Source organism: Benincasa hispida, chromosome 1, assembly GCF_027475165.1.
Source record: "Benincasa hispida cultivar pf3 chromosome 1, pf3_genome.v1.1, whole genome shotgun sequence".
Taxonomy (NCBI): domain Eukaryota; kingdom Viridiplantae; phylum Streptophyta; class Magnoliopsida; order Cucurbitales; family Cucurbitaceae; genus Benincasa; species Benincasa hispida.
In genome coordinates this window covers 79,148,991-79,167,555 of record NC_143478.1, presented here as the reverse complement: position 1 = coordinate 79,167,555, position 18,565 = coordinate 79,148,991, and the positions used below count along the sequence as shown (strand labels likewise).

General features: G+C 38.1%; 2 protein-coding genes across 3 annotated transcripts; both read right to left on the bottom strand.

Annotated features, from left to right (window-relative positions):
• Nucleotides 1–1,452: 1,452 nt before the first annotated feature.
• On the bottom strand, nt 1,453–4,276 carry LOC120072604 (F-box protein SKIP8-like). The gene is made up of 3 exons (XM_039025041.2): nt 3,333–4,276; nt 2,756–2,952; nt 1,453–1,924 (listed from the first exon to the last, which is right to left on the bottom strand). Exons 1-3 carry the CDS (start codon nt 3,816–3,818, stop codon nt 1,666–1,668), a joined length of 942 nt encoding a protein of 313 aa, XP_038880969.1. The 5' UTR covers nt 3,819–4,276; the 3' UTR covers nt 1,453–1,665.
• Nucleotides 4,277–5,410: 1,134 nt separating this feature from the next.
• Nucleotides 5,411–18,358, bottom strand: FTSHI1 (FtsH extracellular protease family). Of its 2 annotated transcripts, XM_039022047.2 has the most exons (15): nt 17,449–18,358; nt 17,287–17,371; nt 16,145–16,579; nt 15,885–15,938; nt 15,729–15,794; nt 14,887–14,982; nt 14,673–14,801; nt 14,166–14,218; nt 13,589–13,784; nt 13,089–13,203; nt 12,744–13,018; nt 6,598–6,681; nt 6,386–6,498; nt 6,052–6,301; nt 5,411–5,949 (listed from the first exon to the last, which is right to left on the bottom strand). In XM_039022047.2, the coding sequence occupies exons 1-15, from the start codon at nt 18,171–18,173 to the stop codon at nt 5,740–5,742; spliced, it is 2,886 nt and encodes a 961-aa protein (XP_038877975.1). In that variant the 5' UTR covers nt 18,174–18,358; the 3' UTR covers nt 5,411–5,739. The 2 variants fall into 2 exon arrangements, with proteins under 2 accessions (XP_038877975.1, XP_090163063.1); XM_090306937.1 differs by lacking the exons at nt 5,411–5,949; nt 6,052–6,301; nt 6,386–6,498 and having other exon boundaries at nt 6,669–6,808; nt 17,449–18,344.
• Between the last annotated feature and the right edge of the window lie 207 nt (nt 18,359–18,565).

Here is an 18,565-nt window from a genome sequence, read left to right as displayed (position 1 = left end):
TTTGCCACATGGTAATCGTGTACCCCGCACACAATTTCATTACCCTACTTTTGTCAATACTTTTCACACCCACCTATTTTTAAAAATACTTTCCCATATACCCCATTTTTATCAATAGTTTGAAAAAATGCTATATTTTTTAACTTTTTATCACATTTATTGTTACCGTTACTGTTTAGGATCAAACAGTAATGATAATAATAAATGTGGTATATTCATACTTCTCATACTATAATAGTAACACTGACGGTAACGATAATGCAATTTTCAAAAGTAATTGGATTAATGACCTCTCACTTTTCAAAGAGGTTGTATTCTTTTATTACATATTTATAAGTAAGTCCTAGATGTCATGGGTACGAAACACTAATAAACAACACTAAATATAATTAAATGGAACTTACTTTTCAGATTACCATCGATAAACATGACCATGTCTAAATTGGCAAGTTTGAAGACAATCAATCTTTAGTGGATAAAGCGATTTTCTTCCAACAAAAGTATTTCAATTTTAGAGAAACTATATAAATGGCTCAACAAACTACTGTCTTGAATTTCCCTCGAGAATGTATACAAGTATCTTAACCACACATTCCTTTCCCTTCGACTTTTGACTTTTGTAAATTTTTTTTTTTTTTTTTTAATTTCTTCCCAATGATTTTCATCTTTCTTTTTCTTTTAAAATTAAAGAAAAATCAAATCTAAAAAACAAAAACAAGTTATTAAAAATTACTTTTTATTGGTGAATTTTCAAAATGTACCTAAAAAAAATAGATAACAAAATAAAAAAACCCACCTAATCCTACACCATTTGAAAGCCAAGAAAACTCATGGGATTTTAAATCCTTAGTGGCCACCATAGACTAAACCCATGATCTCTTGGCCCTTTAATAAGAAAAATGTTTCTAAACAAATTTTAGAAATGATTATCATCTAGAGAAACTTCAAGATGTTTAAAATGAACCAATCACTCGATGTTTAACCCTATTCATCGATAGAGATGTATTTTTTCTTTTCAAAACTATGAGTGCCCAAGTTAGTTTACGCGCATCTTGACTAATCTTACTTGACAACCCATAAGTCTCAAAAAAAACTAATAGGATGTTAAACCCTTCACCAACATAGATGGGAGTTCTCTGAACAAGAAAGCTTAAACACATTTGCATTAAAGTTGTTCCAAAGTTCCTTTTCCTTATCCCTCGCTTTTATACAGAGTTATTGAACAAGTCAGGTACCTGTCATGGTGGAGGAGTCAAATTGAGCATCTCAATAGCAATATTAAGAAAATTGAAGTACAGGCATTTAGTAAGTTTTGTTAGGACTCCATTGCCGGAAAACACATGCACAGCCATTACAGCATTCAGCATGAATCAAACCACGGGAAGAAAAATACTTCTGAAGGGATCGAACTCCTGAAAGCTCTGAAAAAATTAGGGGTCAAAAAAAAAAAACTTTGAAAGAAAAAGGGATCAATCAACACAGGTCAAGCAAAACTGAGGTTGGAACAGTTGAAATGGTGTTGTGTTTAAAGTAATGGACAAGAAATTTTTCTTTTTTTTTTTTTTTTCTTCTTTTAATCTTGCTTCTGCTACCAGACACCACCCTATCTTTGTACCACCTAGTATTGTATATTTTTCCATGCTTTACTTTCTTCTATCTTCGCTGTCACCCGTGAACCATTTGTTGTTCCATCTCCCCAACAATAAGCATCACAGAGCTGTGATGATGCACCATGTACCATCGACCATTATGAAACTCGTAAATGTTGGTCACATTGAATGGCCCTGTATCCATGTCGACATACGTTTTCATGCTAACCCAAGCCATATCTGTAAGCACACGAGCCCGTACATCACGGACCTGAAAATTAATCCCTTGTTCCCAATTAAATGCAAGCTGCCAACTTTGAATTACGGCATTATACCTGTAGAAAGAAAATCCCTAACATAGTAAGTACCGGATTATTTATTTGAAAGCCCTAACTCAACATATGACAGGAATTCAAAGAGCTGTTGCATGAAATAACATGCATAAATAGTCTTTCCCAAACAAGTAACTTGACAACTTGACAAGCTCAAGATTGAATCCCTTAAATATAGTTCAACCTAGAACTAATAAGTGTCTTTGTTGATCGCAAAGGTTATTTGCAAAATTGCCAGAGGCAGAACGATAAAGCTCAACATACTTAAAAAGTTAGACAACATATAATCATCTAATCATATAAGATTAATACAAATTAACATGGAACTCAATGCGGCACGAGCAAATTACAAGGAACCTTCTTCGGTATCTCACTAGTCATATAATCTAGTTATCCATGTGCATGGTCTATCCTTTCTCTTCAAGAAACAGTAGGATACAGCCAGATTCAAGTGATACTAAAGAGTAGAGACGCAAGGTCAAGTCTATTGCCAGTCTCAACATAGTAAATATGTTATTCTCGTCAAATGTTCTTATATAACATAAACCTTAAAATAAAGAAATTCAGATAATCCACAAAACGCATATGGCAGTAATCATAAGCCTAGAGTCATTTCTAACTATCCCTTATATATCACCTTCTTCTCACTAAAAAGGCTTAGAAAATGGAAAGATCAGATGAGGAGACAGACAAAAAGAAAAGGGGGTCATATATGATATATGGGACCTCACAAGTCTGAAGAAGCAAACATCGGACATGTTTGCTAATTTAGTTAGCCATATGAAGCAGTAATCTGATATCATCATGATAAAAATACGACAATGAGGTAAATACCCGGAAAAGAATTCTCCTGAAGCATGAATACACTTCACATAATCTGCATTTAACCAAAATCGACTCATCGCTTGAAGAGACCTGTCTCTGATGATGTTATAGAATTGAGCATTAATATTCATAATTGTTCTTGTTGCAGCATAATAAGCCTTCCACCCGTTAATTGGAGTTACAGTATCTTGTTCCAGTGTGAAGTCCTAAAAGATTTCATGGAAATGGTTGTTTCAGCCCCAGAGAATTCTAAATAGATTTAAACATCTAGAACAACACAACAAGGAAAGCACAGAGATAGTTCTTGCAATCTAAGAACTTTGGCCATAAACCATCAACTGAAACGATTCCATTACTTGAAATCTAAAAGTAAATACAGTCAATTCGTTCCCCTCAAGAATTACAAAAAGACATTGAGGTAATTCAGTAAATGTAGACGAGGTGATGATAGCAAAATTTCATAACAAAATGCCAAGTACACAGACTCTATATTCCCTTCGTGTTTCTTCCCCGGCACTCATCTTCCAGAAGAAAAATAAATTAGCAGACCAAAACTGTACAAGAGAATATTAAACCTAGCCCGTACCTTATGATAAAGCGCCTTCCAGGCATTATCATCATTCGCGGCTTTGCGCATCAACGAATTAGTCATGGACAAACGGCATAGGCTGGGATAATCCAAGTAACTAAGAGCATGCGTAGTGATCTCCGGCACCAACTGCTCCATCATCGAAGCGCCCGTCTGCCGCTCCGTCACAACCACCGGCGCTTTCTCCAAAACTTCCACTGCACGACCGTTCAAATAAGGCATACTCGTACTAGTCGAAGAAGTAATCTCAGCCCTGGGGTCCAAACCCCCAATAACCACACCACCGTTAAGCGAACAGGTACAATTACAATTCCTCGTACCCAAGGCCACCGATTGTAGCGCTTTCGTCCTTCTAATGTAAGGAACAGAAACCAATCGAACGGCGGCGAAAAGAGCGAGAAGGAAACAAAGAAAAGTAACAATCGCAGCTATAGGAAAGGGTTGGGACGACAAGGCAATGGTGGCAGAAGAGATAATCTCCATTCAAACGACATGAAAGCCTCTGTATGACGCTCAACCATACAAAACATGAAACCCTAGGAAATTTTGTGGCGTCGCGTTTCAGCGGAAGGTGTGTAAACGCGCCGTCGCCGTGAGAAGCTCAACTATGCAATATATGGTCAACTGTGGAGTTTGGAAGATGAAATGCGTTGGTCGGCGCCGGAGATGACGGTGGGGAAATGATCTCTGGTGACGGAGCCGGAATTTGTTTGGAATCGGAGAGGCGGAAGGAGGAGGAGGAGGAGGTGGAGGTTTTGGGTTAGTGACCCGTGAAATGGTATCGTAACAGACGACGAAAAGGAGAAATTTCCCAACGTGTGAAACTTCTCTGTCAGTCAGTCTGTTTATCGTGGGGATATTTTCGTAATTCCATTCTCGTCTTTATTGTAAAATGGATTTCATTAATTTCATTAATTAGTCCCTCAAATAAATCAAAATATTTATAGATATAACAAAATATCATTATCTATCCGAATAGATCATTGATATATTGTAATATTTTGTAATGAAAATATTCAACAATTTTATAATTTAAAATAAAGAAAATTTTTTTAAATAAAAAAATAAGGAAAATTATTTATCCAAAATAATAAAATAATTTATTTTTCTTTGATAGAGGTTGATAGAGACGGATAAAAATTTATCAATATCCATCACTGATGAAAACTTATGGAAGTTTATCATTGATGTTATGTGATAGACGATGATAAAAATCTATTAATATTTATCCGTGTTTCATTTGCTATTTTTGTAAATAATTTGACATTTTTTTATGTGTAAAAGTTTTCGTTAAAACAATTTCTCGATATTATATGGTGTTTGTTTAATTCTTGGTTGAGTGAGAAAATCATTATACACCCACTGTAGCTGATAGCTGTTTTTTACTTTTGAAAATTATCCTTCCTTTTACAACTTTCACTTTTTTAACAAAAAAAAGTGATTATATTTTGTTTGTTGAAATTTATTTATTTTAATTTCATAAAAAAATGCGTTTATTTTCATTTGTTTTTTAAAGTTCGACTTTTGTTTTGTTTAGTTGTTATGAAAAAGTATTTTGATTTATTTGTATGCCATTAAATATCAAAGATAAGAAGTGTGTTTGATTAAGTTCGTTCTTATTACAATTTTAACCGAACAATGGTTAAATCTTAAATTAAAAATTCAGTTCTCAAATTTTAATATGGGTCTATTTGACCATTAAAATTTTTAAAATTACAAATTTACTCCTTGAACATCAATATTTTTTAGATAATAATGAAATTACTGGTTTAAAGTTTCATTAAACATAAACTTCAAATTTTATCTATTAAATCGATTATTATATTTTTTAAAAAATAACCAACTTATAAAAGTTCATAAACTCATTTAACACATTAACACTATATATGTATATATATAAAAGTAAATCTAATTTAATGTTCAAATTAAAAATATCCTTTATTATCCATAGTCCATGAACTTTTCAAAGAAATAGTCATTACGTCTCAAGACACATCAAACGAACTGAATTTGGCATTGAATTTACACCAAGAAGTTGAATTTTAATTAATACAAAGATCTTGATGAGATAAAATTTGAAGTATGTAAAAGAAAAGGAATATATTAAATATAGTATGTAAAGATCAAAAGTTCTACCTACAGAATATATTGACTTGATAATTCGCTTAAAAAAATTGACTTGATAATTGCAAATTTAACCTATGAGAATTTTATTATTAAAAAAAATGTGAATTTTGAGAGAATATAATATGACAATATTTGTCATCTCAATTTAGCTGCTACCATCTTCAAGCTTCACAAACTGATGCAATGCAAAAGATGCAGGGAATAGAGAGGCATGTTAACAAGGTCATGGAACCTCATCATCAAACTACCAATTTCACATATAGATTTTGCATCCTTCTCAGGCTTCACTTATGGACTGAGGAACAGCAGCATACTCGAAATCATGTTCATGTTCACGTTCCGGTACTCGTTCTTGTTCTCGTCTTACAAATGGAAGGCTTCCAGGGTTTTCCTCTTGCAAAAGAACACTAATAGGTGTTTGTGGAGGGTAATTATCTAGAATGAAGTCGATTTCTTCTCCGCTTATTTCCTCCTGGCTGATGAGAACCTGCAATTCAATTCAATTCAATTCCAGGAAAAGCCTCAAGGTCGGAAATGAATTGTAAAACAGAAAACTCAGACTGTTTTCAGACACGGTTGGATTATTTACTTTCACGGCTTTAAGCAATGCTGCGTGGTGTCTCTGGAGCATAGCCAGCGTCCTATCATACATGTCACGTACTAGCTCTTCAGTTCTCCGAGCAACTTCGTCATCTAAATTGAAATTCAGTGGGGGTTCGATTAGATCATAGTCGTCGTAAAGAGAGCCTTCGAAATCCAACCTTGGACCAACAAACTTCACTTTCTTCCTCCATGGTGGTGGTTCCCCATGTATCACCATGGGATTCTCCAAATTCCAACTACAGAGGAGAAGCGACCATTCCATGTAAAGGGAATGACATGCGCATATAAAATCAGATAAAAATTGAGAACTGTTAACTGACATTGTTAAAATTTTCCGAGCAAGCCAAGAGGCATCAGCAAGATAGCTAACTGATGCCTTTGATGTGTCCCGCCCGTATATGACCTCCTCCGCAGCCCTGCCTCCAAGAAAAACCTACAGCGTGTCAAGAGTTTCAGATGATTGAAAATAGACCTGCTAGTTTAATACCGGGAAAGGCACAATCTAAAGTGCCTGAGTTCCATGTTAGCAAACCTGGAGACGATGAAGTAATTGCGGTCGTCGCTCAAACATGTATGATTCATCATCGAGCCGGCGAAACACAACTTGTGACAATGTCTGAGAAACCAATTTCAGTTAAAAACTAAGGCCGCTGAGCCAATAGAGAAGAATTCAAGAAAGATATCCATCCACAGGCCAAAGAGTTTATAGCAAAGTACTTCAGTTGGCATTTGATCCAGAGCAACTACAAACAGACACCACTTACATTCAAACTAAGGATCCTAATAAAAACCCAACGGACTCGCATGAATTTTCAGAATTACAGCCTTGATAGTAGTTGGCTTTTGATAATAAATTCTTCATCTCAAATGAATGCGGAAACCATCATGAGCATGTGAGAAGGTACAAACCAAGCTCTTGACGGTTTGAGTCAGAAAATCAGTTTACTTTTCTAGAAAAACAAGAAAAAGAGGAGAAAAAATCGGTTTCAGCATTTTTTTAACGCCTAACATGTCAGTTTGACACTGATGAAACTAAAGTAAATTTGATCAAAATGAAAAAATAAGGAAGTATTGAAAGATAGAAAAAAAAGAGACAAGACAAGGTTTATGTAGAAAACCCTAATCCAAAGAGAAAAAACCACGATAGAAAAGTTTTATTGTTTAATGTCATGCTTACAAGAGACCCCAACTTCAGATATAAATAGGATGAGGGGAAACCCTAATTTAGTAAATATAGAGTAAACTACAAAAACGCCCTTAGAGCTAATTCAACATATTTCAACACTTCCCCTCAAGTTGGAGCGTAGATAGCGACAAGACCCAACTTGCTAACACAAGCTTCAAACGTCTGTCTGGATAACCCTTTCGTAAGAACATCTGCAACCTGTTGGACTGAAGGTACATAGGGAATACAGATAATCTCGTGGTCTAACTTCTCTTTAATATAGTGCCTATCAATTTCCACGTGTTTGGTTCTATCATGTTGTACTGGATTATTAGCAATACTGATGGTAGCCTTATTATCACAATACTGCTTCATAGGACCCGGACTGTCCTGGTGAAGATCAGACAAAACTTTCTGCAACCAAATTTCTTCACACACTCCCAGACTCATAGCTTTATACTCTGCCTCAGCATTACTTCTAACCACTACACCCTGTTTTTTACTCCTCCAAGTCACCAAATTTCCCCACACAAAGGTACAGTATCCTGAGGTTGACTTTCTATCAGTCACAGATCCAGCCCAATCTGAGTCAGTATATGCCTCGATGCTCCGTGTGTCATATTTTCTGAACATTAAGCCCTTCCCAGAGGTGGACTTCAGGTATCTCAAAATTCGGGCCACTGCTTCCATGTGCTCCTCATATGGATTCTGCATGAACTGACTTACCACACTCACAGCATAGGAGATGTCGAGCCTAGTATGAGATAAGTAAATCAGTTTTCCCACCAGGCGTTGATACCTCTCCTTATTCATAGGAACTCCTTCTGAAATGCTTTTCAGTTTGCCATTGACCTCAATAGGAGTGTCAATGGGTTTGCATCCGGTCATTTCTGTTTCCTTCAACAAGTCCAAAGTGTATTTCCGTTGAGATACAGATATTCCTGCTTTTGATCTCACCACTTCCATCTCGAGAAAATACCTCAGACCACCAAGATCCTTGATTTCAAATTCGCCTGCCGTCCTTTGTTTCAACTTAACATTTTCTATCGTGTCATCTCCTAATAAAATGATGTCATCAACATACACCACCAACACAGCAATCTTCCCTAAAGGTGATTTTTTGGTAAACAATGTATGATCAGAATGCCCTTGAACAAACCTTTAGGACTTAACAAACACTGTGAACTTGTCAAACCATGCCCTAGGAGACTGCTTCATCCCATATAAGGACTTCCTGAGTTTGCAAACATGATTCCCAAACTTAGCTTCGAAACCTGGAGGCGGACTCATGTAAACCTCTAACTCACCATTCAGGAAGACATTTTTTACATCCAGTTGATGTAGGGGCCAATCTTTATTCACGGCGACAGACAGAAGAACACGGATCGTGTTTAGCTTAGCCATTGGGGAAAATGTTTCTGAATAATCAATCCCATACGTCTGAGTGAACCCTTTAGCAACTAACCTAGCCTTATATCTCTCGAGCGTTCCGTCAGACTTATACTTCACAGCGAACACCCATTTGCAACCAACTGTTTTGTAACCTCTAGGGAGAGCTACTAACTCCCAAGTCTTATTTGTCTCAAGAGCTTTCATTTCTTCCATTACTGCCGCTTTCCACTCGGGAACTTCCATGGCCGCATGTCCACTGGTAGGTATTGCTAGAGCATCCAATTGGGTAGTGAAAGCCTTAAAACCAGGAGATAAGTTACTATAGGTCAAAAAACTGTGCAAAGGGTACTTTGTACATGACCTGGTTCCCTTCCTCAAAGCAATTGGCATATCCAGAGTGGTATCATGATTGCCAGTTTTCGTCAGTCTCTCTCCAGTATCAGACTTCTGAGACAATTCTGCATCTTCTTAAGGATCTTCCAGCACCTCATTACCTCCTGAAATTTCAACCTTCTCTGAGCTCGTCTCATCATTTTCTATGTTCCCAGACTTCTCTTCAAGAATCTCCTCATAGCGGGACAGGAACACCAAAGGTTCCTGAGTTTCCTTTCTGAGATTCTTCCTATAGTATGTTATCCAATACACTAGTCTAGTTGGAGGGACAAATACTGGAATAGCAAGAGCAGAATTAGGTTCGAGACTAGGTGGACCAGATTCAGGAATATTAGGACTAGGCTCAAGATTGAAGCTAATAGGTACGGAGTATGTGGAACTGTTAGTCTCTTCATTCGTGGTCTCCCCTTGAAGATGACTAACGGGAAAGAACGGTTTATCTTCCAGGAACATGACATTCATAGTGACAAAGTATTTTCTGGAAGATTGGTGAAAGAATTTATAGCCTCGCTGATGAAGGGGATACCCGACAAACACACACTTTTGAGCTCATGGGGCAAACTTAGTCTGGTGTGGACCATGAGTATGAACAAAGGTTGTACACCCAAACACACAAAGAGGAACCTCAGGAATAAGACGGGTAGACTGGTAGGACTCTTTGAAGCACTCAAGGGGTGTTTGAAACTTTAGAACTCGTGAAGGCATCCTATTAATGAGATGGGTTGCGGTAAGGACCGCATCTCCCCACAGGTACGAAGGAAGAGACGTTGGAATCATCAAGGAGCGAGCAACTTCAATGAGATGGCGATTTTTCCGTTTAGCCACCCCGTTTTGTTGCGGAATATACGCACATGAGTTTTGATGGATGATCCCTTTTGATGTTAGGAATTCCTGGAGGGTGTGATTGACAAACTCACGATCATTGTCACTTCGAAGAATGGCGATCTTTGTGTTGAATTGTGTTAATATAGTGGTATAGAATTGTTTGAAGGTAGGCAGAACCTCGGACTTATCAGCAAGGAGATATACCCATGTAAGTCAGGTATGATCATCGATGAATGTTACAAACCACCGTTTACCAGATAGGGTAGAGATGTTTGAAGGACCCCAAACATCACTATGGATCAGGTGGAAAGGTTGGGTAGGTTTATAGGGCTGAGAAACAAAAGATACACGAGGTTGTTTAGCACGTATACAGACATCACAAGATAACGAAGAAACATTCATATTATGGAATAAGTGGGGAAACAAATATCGCATATATTGAAAACTTGGATGTCCAAGACGAAAATGCCACAATAAATAATCTTTGACAGACATAGTAAATGAAGATAAAAGGCTAGTCCTAAACAAGTTCCTAGAGGAAGCATCTTCAGAAAGGAAATAGAGGCCTCTGTCATATCGGGCAGTGTCAATCGTCTTCCCCGAGCTCAAGTCCTGAAATAAAGCAACATCTGGTGAGAAGACAACTCTACAGTTTAAATCTTTTGTTATTTTACTTATTGATAACAAGTTGTAAGAAATTTTTGGCACGTGTAGGACATTTTGTAGAATTAATCCCTAAAATGGTGACAATCTGCCTTTTCTAGCAACAGGAGCAAAGGACCCATCCACATTCAAATCCTCTCATTTCCAGCACTCGGATAGTACAAGAGAAATCGATCGGATGAGCCAGTCAAGTGATCGGTCGCTTCTGAATCTAGAATCCATAACTCATTCCTTTCAACAAGGAAACTAAAAGATTGAAGGTTACCTAATTGAGCAACTGTTCCGATCCCTATGGTACCTAAATCATCTGGCTTGGTCACTGGAGGTTGTGTGGCCCCCTCAACCGATTCACTCACTAGAGCACGACCAGATTTCGACTTGTCATTTGGAGGGCGACGTTTACCATTTGGAGGTCGACCATGCAGTTTCCAGCACTGATCCTTCGTGTGCCACGGTTTTTTGCAATGTTCACATACTGGGGATGTTTTACTATTCTGCTTGTCACCATCAGATCCAACAGATTTCACCCTGACTCTACAGTGGTAACACCAGGCTCATTCATTGCACTTGATCTATCTTCTTCCAATCTAACCTCTGAACAGACCTCCATGAGAGACGGTATTGGTTTCTGCCCTAGTATTCGACTCTGAACTGTATTAAATTTAGGGTGCAACCCCGCAAGAAAATCATACACACGCTCAATCTCTTCTATCTTCGTAATTCCATCATGCGGGCAGTTCCAGATGATCTCCTGACATAGATCCATTTCTTGCCATAACAAAGACATCTTGTTGAAGTATGACGTTACACCCATGCTCCCTTATTTGCATTCATGAACCTGTTTACGTAGAGTATACAGGCGAGATGCGTTCTGACGTCTCGAATATAACCGTCGGACTACATCCCAAATATCTCAGGCGGTGGCTGAATAGAGTAAAGGTTTCCCAATTTGTGGTTCCATACTACTGGTCAACATCGAGCGGAGCAATGAATCCTCTACCTTCCAGACACGCTCTTGAGGATCCCCAAGACTCAGTCGTGGTATCTCATATCTCTCCAGTCAAGTACCCAAACTTATGGCATCCCTCAAGAACCATTTTAATTGTTTGGGACCAAGAGAAGTAATTCTATCCATTCAGCTTCTCTCCTGTGATCATTCCTGCAGAATTTCCTATAGTCCCAGATAAAAGATTAGTAGTAGGAAGAGTAGGAAACATTGTTACCAGATTTTCTAAATAGATTGAGGAAGAATCATGGCCATTCAATCTGGCTCCGAGAGCGGCCATCTGTTGTTGGAGACTGGCCAATTGTTGTTGGAGTTCCCCATGGGATTCAGATCTAGGGTGTTTCTGTCCATAAGTAATGGAATTTTCTTCAACGGAATCGCCCATTCGAAACTGAGGTTGAACTAGGTACACATGAGGAAGAGGCTGTCCACCATGGTACTGTGAGGAGGAGGCTACTACCGGAATTCCACCGACGGCAAAATACGGCGGCCCGTGATCGACGTTGCTCCCAGACGGCTGCCAAGGTGGGTAACAGACAGAGGGCTCGGCGATCGGCTGCAAGGTTGAAGCAAACGGCCGTCTGGAGCGAACCCGACCGTGTGCGAAGTCGAAGGACCCCCATCGGCGATGTTCGGCTAGAATGGGCTGGTACCCTAGAGCTGGGAGATGTTCGGCGGCCCGGCTGGAGCGAATCCATCAGAGACCTGTGTCAATCGCGATCCAAGTCGAGGCTGCGGTCCGAGATGCGCGCCGACTGGGTTGGTGATGCTTGGCGATTGAAGCTATCCGAGGTGCGTGCCGACTGGGTTGTTGAAGTCTGGCAGCGGGGCTCCAGATGGTTCGGGTTGCGCAAGGTTTAAGATGGTTCGAAGATATCGATCAACGACTGCTTGAATCACAACCACATTAGTCGTGTCTGCCAGTGTTCCTTCACGTATCAAGTTTGATGATTGAATTTCTTCTATCGGGGTTAAAGTTTCATCACCTTGCTCTGATACCATATTGAAAGATAGAAAGAAAAGAGACAAGACAAGGTTTACGTGGAAAACCCTAATCTAGGGAGAGAAAACCACGATAGAAAAGTTTTATTGTTTAATGTCATGCTTACAAGAGACCCCAACTTCATATATAAATAGGATGAGGGAAAACCTTAATTTAGTAAATATAGAGTAAACTACAAAAACGCCCTTAGGGCTAATTCAACATATTTCAACCGGAAGCATTTGAACAAACCTGACCACGGGGGATGATTGAAATACGATCACAACATTCAACTTTTGCACTCTCATATTTCCTAAGCAAATGTGAAGTTATAGCAACACCCATTTCTGTGGTAGCTCTCCGGCATTGTCCCTGATGACCTAGCTCTATGCCGACACGTCTTGGTCCAACAGTGAGCCTGTCAACTGCATCGTCCATGTCTGACTGAACAATAGATTCATGCCCTTTCCTCACAGCAACAAGAGCAGCTTCCTGGACAAGTTGAGCCAACTTCGCTCCCGACCAACCTGGTTATTTGATATGTCATTTCAAGAAACAAAGTTACAGAACAATATAAAAAGCGCAAAAAGAACGAACCAGGTAAATTCTGTGAGTAGATGCTTAGATCAACAGAGTCTGACATCTTCACTTTGCTTGCATGAATTCTCAAGATATCGAGTCTCCCTTTCGCACCCGGGGGACGAATTTTTATCTACGCAGGAATGCCCCAAGAAGGTATCCAGCAGTAAAGACAAATAAGATACAGAATCATAAAAGCATACTCATGTGCTGTATACCTTTCTATGATTTATATATTATATGTATGAACACACAGCATTAGCAGGGAAAATTTGTTTACTTGCCAGGGGAAAATATATTTAAAAGGATTAGAAGGTCATCATCTAGAATAGTCTTTAATTTGAATGCACTATGATTTCTCTATCAAATGAAATGCAGGTTTTCAAATTATTAAATGATGTCATGCATAAAAAAACAATTGATTTCAAGAATATTACAAAACACACTTGATATCTTTCTGTATGCATTGCCACAGACAGGAAAACAAGCAACTACATTCATGAAGCAAAAAATTGAACCTTTCGATCAAAACGACCCGGTCGAAGAAGTGCAGGATCTAACAGATCTCTTCTATTCGTGGCAGCTAAAAATATAACACCTTTTCCAGTATCAAATCCATCAAGCTCTATGAGAAGTTGGTTCAATGTGGTTTCCCTCTCTTGGGTAGCTGCATTGTAGAGAAGATCCGTAGATTCCTTGAAAATTCCCTGACGCCTGAGACATAATGGTAATTACAAGAATGAAGTCACGAAAATAGACACTCTGGTTTTTTGGTTGTTGCTTAAAAGAAAAGACATGAAAATAGATTAACAGAATAAATGGCATCAAATATCCAATAACATGGGGTGTGGAGACCCCACTCCTCACATTGTGCTCATGAACCACCCACCCCACTAATTTTTAGAGAGATTTCACCAAGTTATTAAGTTCTCAACCTGAGGCCGTGAACCCCAAGCCCTTATGATCTTAGAGGGTATCTCCAAACGTCCCAAACTCTTGCCACCGTCACATAATATAACATGTCATGTAATGTGCTGTATTAAATGTAATCTATTATCTAAACTAAAAACCAAAGAAGTTCAACGTCAAGAATACCTAGTTGCCAAGGCATCAATTTCATCAATGAAGATAACTGATGGTTTGTTTACCTGCATATAGATAACATAGATAACTGACTTTAGAAACAATGGACAAGTGAAACTCCACACTCACAACTTCATACATAGTTATTTGATAACAGGCAAGCTGAATAGAGCATTGTTCTAAATCAAGGGTTTTCTTCATTTCCAAACTACCACTGAGAAGACCCCAACTTTCTCCAAAAGCCAGACAAATTACAGATTAGCCAATGAGGCAAACCATCTAAGCTTAAAAACAAAAACCTTATACGAGGTCCTACTAGCTTATCAAAGCTCCCAAAATGATAATCAACGAGCCAAGAAAAAAACATACTATTGGAAGAGTTAAAGTTACTTTCATGCATGGCATGGAACTCATATAACTTATTGAAGACAAGAATGGAATCGTGAAAATTGTATAACTAAGAGGATACTTCATACAGTCACTAAAAAAATGCCAAGGTGCCAAGAACCCATGTATCACCTTTGCTCTCTTAAACAGATCTCTAATACGAGCAGAACCAACACCGACTAGAACTTCGACAAACTCGGATCCAGCCATTTGGTAAAATGGAACACCAGCTTCACCAGCTATGGCCTTGGCCACCAACGTCTGAAACATGTGGCTGGAGTTAAACATGTGTAAATGAATATTGCACAGCTCAAATATTTCCAGATCCAGAGGGAGTGAAACTAACCTTACCACAGCCAGGAGGTCCTTCCAGAAGAACTCCATGAGGAGGCTTTATTCCTATTTTGTCAAACAGTTCAGGATTCTTCAAGTATCTCACCAGCTAAACAGGACAATAATAAAAAGGTAAATCCACCACTTCATTAGAACTTGCAGCCTTGAAGCAACACTAAATATAACAATGTACATCGTTTAAATAGTAAATTAAGATGAGAAGCCTGCCAACCAGATACAAAATTACGACCCACAACAAGATAAATGCCATAAAAGTAAAATCTTATTCCCAGGGAATTCACGTGGATAAGGTAAAAATAGGATTGAAATACTTGAATACTATAGGAATGAATGTAGTTTTTTCAACAATCGGAGCATTTTCTTGTAACTTTTTTTTTTTGTTTTTGCATGGTTCCTTTGTTCTGTCTTCGTTTGTTGCAAGCTTGTTTTCTTTGGTATGTTCTAATAAAAGTTTAGATTTTCATTTCTTTTAAGAAAAAATGTAGTTGTTGTCACTGTCAGTATCAAGACACCTAGCTTGTGAGTTCCATCTCTCCAACCATTCCTATCTTTTCCCATTTCCCCTGCCTCTTAAAATATATAAAATTAAAATAATAATAAAGAGCTTGAGCACTCACATTTCAAGCAATCAAAAGAGTTAAAAGGGAAAGAAAGTTCCACATGATGATTCAAATTTCATCATAAATATTACGGTAATTGTGGAAATCCGATTCTCTCTTTGTAAGATGTAAGACAAAATTATGAAAGAATCTATCGTTTCTTTTGAGCATAGAGAGGGACAGAAATGAAAGCTTTAAAGGAAAGGAACAAAGGCCTCAACTGATGGCTAAGTACCTCTAGGAGTTCCTCCACAGCTTCATCAATTCCTGCTACATCACTGAACTTGACTCCGGTCGAACCCTGAAAATTTTCAGTCAAGAGAAACAGGATGATGCTTAGGATATGTCCTTTACTCTAAGAATACTATAAGAACTTGAAATGAGTACTAACATCAACACGAGCTTCTGCTTTAGAGCGTGAAAAATCAATCCCTTGCCAAAGATCCTACATGATAAAGAGAGCAAGGAAAAGATAACATTTCATAAGTTCTCCATCAAAATGAGAAATTCTTTCTTTGCATTTGATCTTTGGAGATGCTGACTAAGAAGTAAGAAAGTTGTCCATATTATTATTACCTCTAACAGTTGCAAGAGAGTAAATGCATGGAAAGCAAGATCACGGGTGGAAAAAATGAATAGAAAAGGACATACCCACTTGCGGAAGTTCTTGGGCCTCCTTGAAAGGGTAAAGCGAACAAGAAGAACCATGGTCAAAAGAACAATCATAATTGGTTTTAACATCTCAAGACTGGCAGAGACGCCACCGAAAGTGTAAAACTCTTTAATCTTGGAGAAAATCCCTCCATCACCAAAAAAATCAACAACGTTATCCCAAACTCTCTCAAAAATGCCAAAGATCAGACCAAGAGAAAGCTTAAGAAATGGTCTGATTATCGGCCATACAACATAAATAAATGTCAAAAAGACAAAACTAGTAACAGCAAATACAGCAGAAGCTAGGAACCCTCCAACAACAACCGCTGCAGCAGCCATTATAGCAGTCATTACTCCAAGCTCTACCATCATTCTGCTAGATATGCGAGATGCTACAGGATGAGGGTAATCAGGCAATTTTCCCACCCAAGACTGTATCATAAGAATCAAGATATCAGGGAACATGAACATCAAATCTTCTAGCCTTTTTCCATATTCTCTTTTGATGAAAGGAGATAGAAAATAATTTTTATTGTAAAGAAGGGGTAGACTAATGCTGAAATACCCCATACAAAAGCTAGGATACAAATTCCAATTAAAAAACACAATCCCAAGAAAGGTACACTGATTAAAAACTATGCATATTATTTTGTATAAGAGAAAAACCCAACCATTGGGATTTGATGAATGAAGAAAACTTAACGGTGTGTTCGGTATCATATCTATGTCTATCCGCTCTCTTAAGTTTTTTAAAGAGATTGAATTGCATCAAGTCACTTGTTGGTAGCATGTTACTGATAAAATTTGAAATAAATTTCCATTACCATTCAGGTACCAAAAAGCTTTACTCAACTCATCTGTTCACTCTAGGATCTATAAACCCGCCTGCCAGCTGTCCCTCCCTTTCAGACTTTAACCAAGAGGGAACACTACAAACTAAATCTACAGAGTCCATATATGAAATGACAATTTTAAAACTCAAGGACACGGTTGTACAACCTATAAGAAAGTAAGGCCGTACATTTAAAGGAAATTCCTAATAAAAATGAAAAATATTGAGAGTAAAGAGATTCAGCAACCTAAAAAATCCTTACTCGACCTGTCAAACTAAAACTAGTTTTGAGAAATTGATTACCTACCGAGGTACGCGTCTCAATTTGGTATTGTGGACCTGTATACTGCTCCAATACTGTTTGAGCTTCACTCTCATCAAGCCTTAACGACCTGGTAAATGCATACTTATTAGGGGAAAAAAACGGAGTAAAAATGCAGAAGAAAGGATGTAAGCAAGTCAAGTTTACCATTTAGTTCTTTGCAAGCTCTTTTCACCTGGAATTTCTTTTAAATCGACAATGAAATCTCTGAACCTGTTGCCATAAGACGTAGCTATACTCTCCTTTGAAGTTAACAATTTTACTTTGTCGCTCTCCATGGCTTTCAGAAAATCCTCAAAGCTCATTTTCGGCAACGCCTCAAGACTTCTATCAAATTCTTCTTCCTCCGATAATTCTGTATTGAAGACCTGCTCAGGCACATAAAGCTTCCCTTTATACTCTCTCAAAATGTCTTTCAAATACACAGCCTCACTCCTAGTTCCACCCTCCTCATGACCCTCAATTCCCTCCTCCTTCGACTTCTTTCTCGAATTCAACCACTTCACAACGAAATCAAACACACCCACCTCCGATTTTCTACTCAAATACTCCTTCTCTTTCGAAGTATACAACTTATCGCCAATTAAATACCTGGGTTCCAATTGGCTGGGATTTTCCTTCAAAACCCTGGTTACAAAATCGTCTCCGGCAGCTTCATCACCACCGGAGGACTTTGACGGTGAATCCGAAGAATTTGAAACTGCCAAGCAGAGAGCAAACCTGTTTCGGTGAAGAAACAGCAATGACGTTCTGGGATTCCGAGTGAAATTGAAACGCTTAGTTGGTACATGGTTTAGACGCGGGGTGGGTTGGTTGAAGGAGGATTTTGGAAGGAAAGCCCTCGGAGATAGCAGTGAATCAATGGAGGCCATTTGTGAAGAACAAAAGGGGACTCAAGTATTAGAGAGCTTTAATGGTTGACGTGAAGTCCATGAGAGAACTGAAAGGAGCTATGGAAATAAGTTCCATTTCTCTGCTGCCTGCAGCTTGAAAAGTGGAAACCCGAGATAGGAAGAGGTTGAAGACGGGCTTTAGTACATTGTGTGCCCTTTTATATGGGTTCGCGAAAGCAAAATTTATCCATTCAAATGCATTTTTTTCAAATACATTTTTGGTCTAAGTTTAAGTAGTAATTTAGTAAATTTAAAAAATATAAAATAATTATTTATTTAAAAAAAAATCTTTGATTTGAATGATTTAAGTTTAATTTCGCCTTTTATGTACTATTAAAATCAATTTTGAATAATTTAAAGCATTTAAAAAT

Excerpts from the sequence above, each read along its gene's own strand:
- FTSHI1 (XM_039022047.2), bottom strand. The coding sequence starts at position 18,173 with ATGGCCTCCATTGATTCACTGCTATCTCCGAGGGCTTTCCTTCCAAAA. Across the intron at positions 13,019-13,088 it reads CTACTCACAGAATTTACCTG|GTTGGTCGGGAGCGAAGTTG; the intron begins GTTCGTTCTTTT and ends TCAAATAACCAG. Across the intron at positions 6,302-6,385 it reads GCTCGGAAAATTTTAACAAT|TTGGAATTTGGAGAATCCCA; the intron begins GTCAGTTAACAG and ends TCTCCTCTGTAG.
- LOC120072604 (XM_039025041.2), bottom strand. The coding sequence starts at position 3,818 with ATGGAGATTATCTCTTCTGCCACCATTGCCTTGTCGTCCCAACCCTTT. Across the intron at positions 2,953-3,332 it reads GGAAGGCGCTTTATCATAAG|GACTTCACACTGGAACAAGA; the intron begins GTACGGGCTAGG and ends GAAATCTTTTAG. Across the intron at positions 1,925-2,755 it reads TCAGGAGAATTCTTTTCCGG|GTATAATGCCGTAATTCAAA; the intron begins GTATTTACCTCA and ends TTCTTTCTACAG.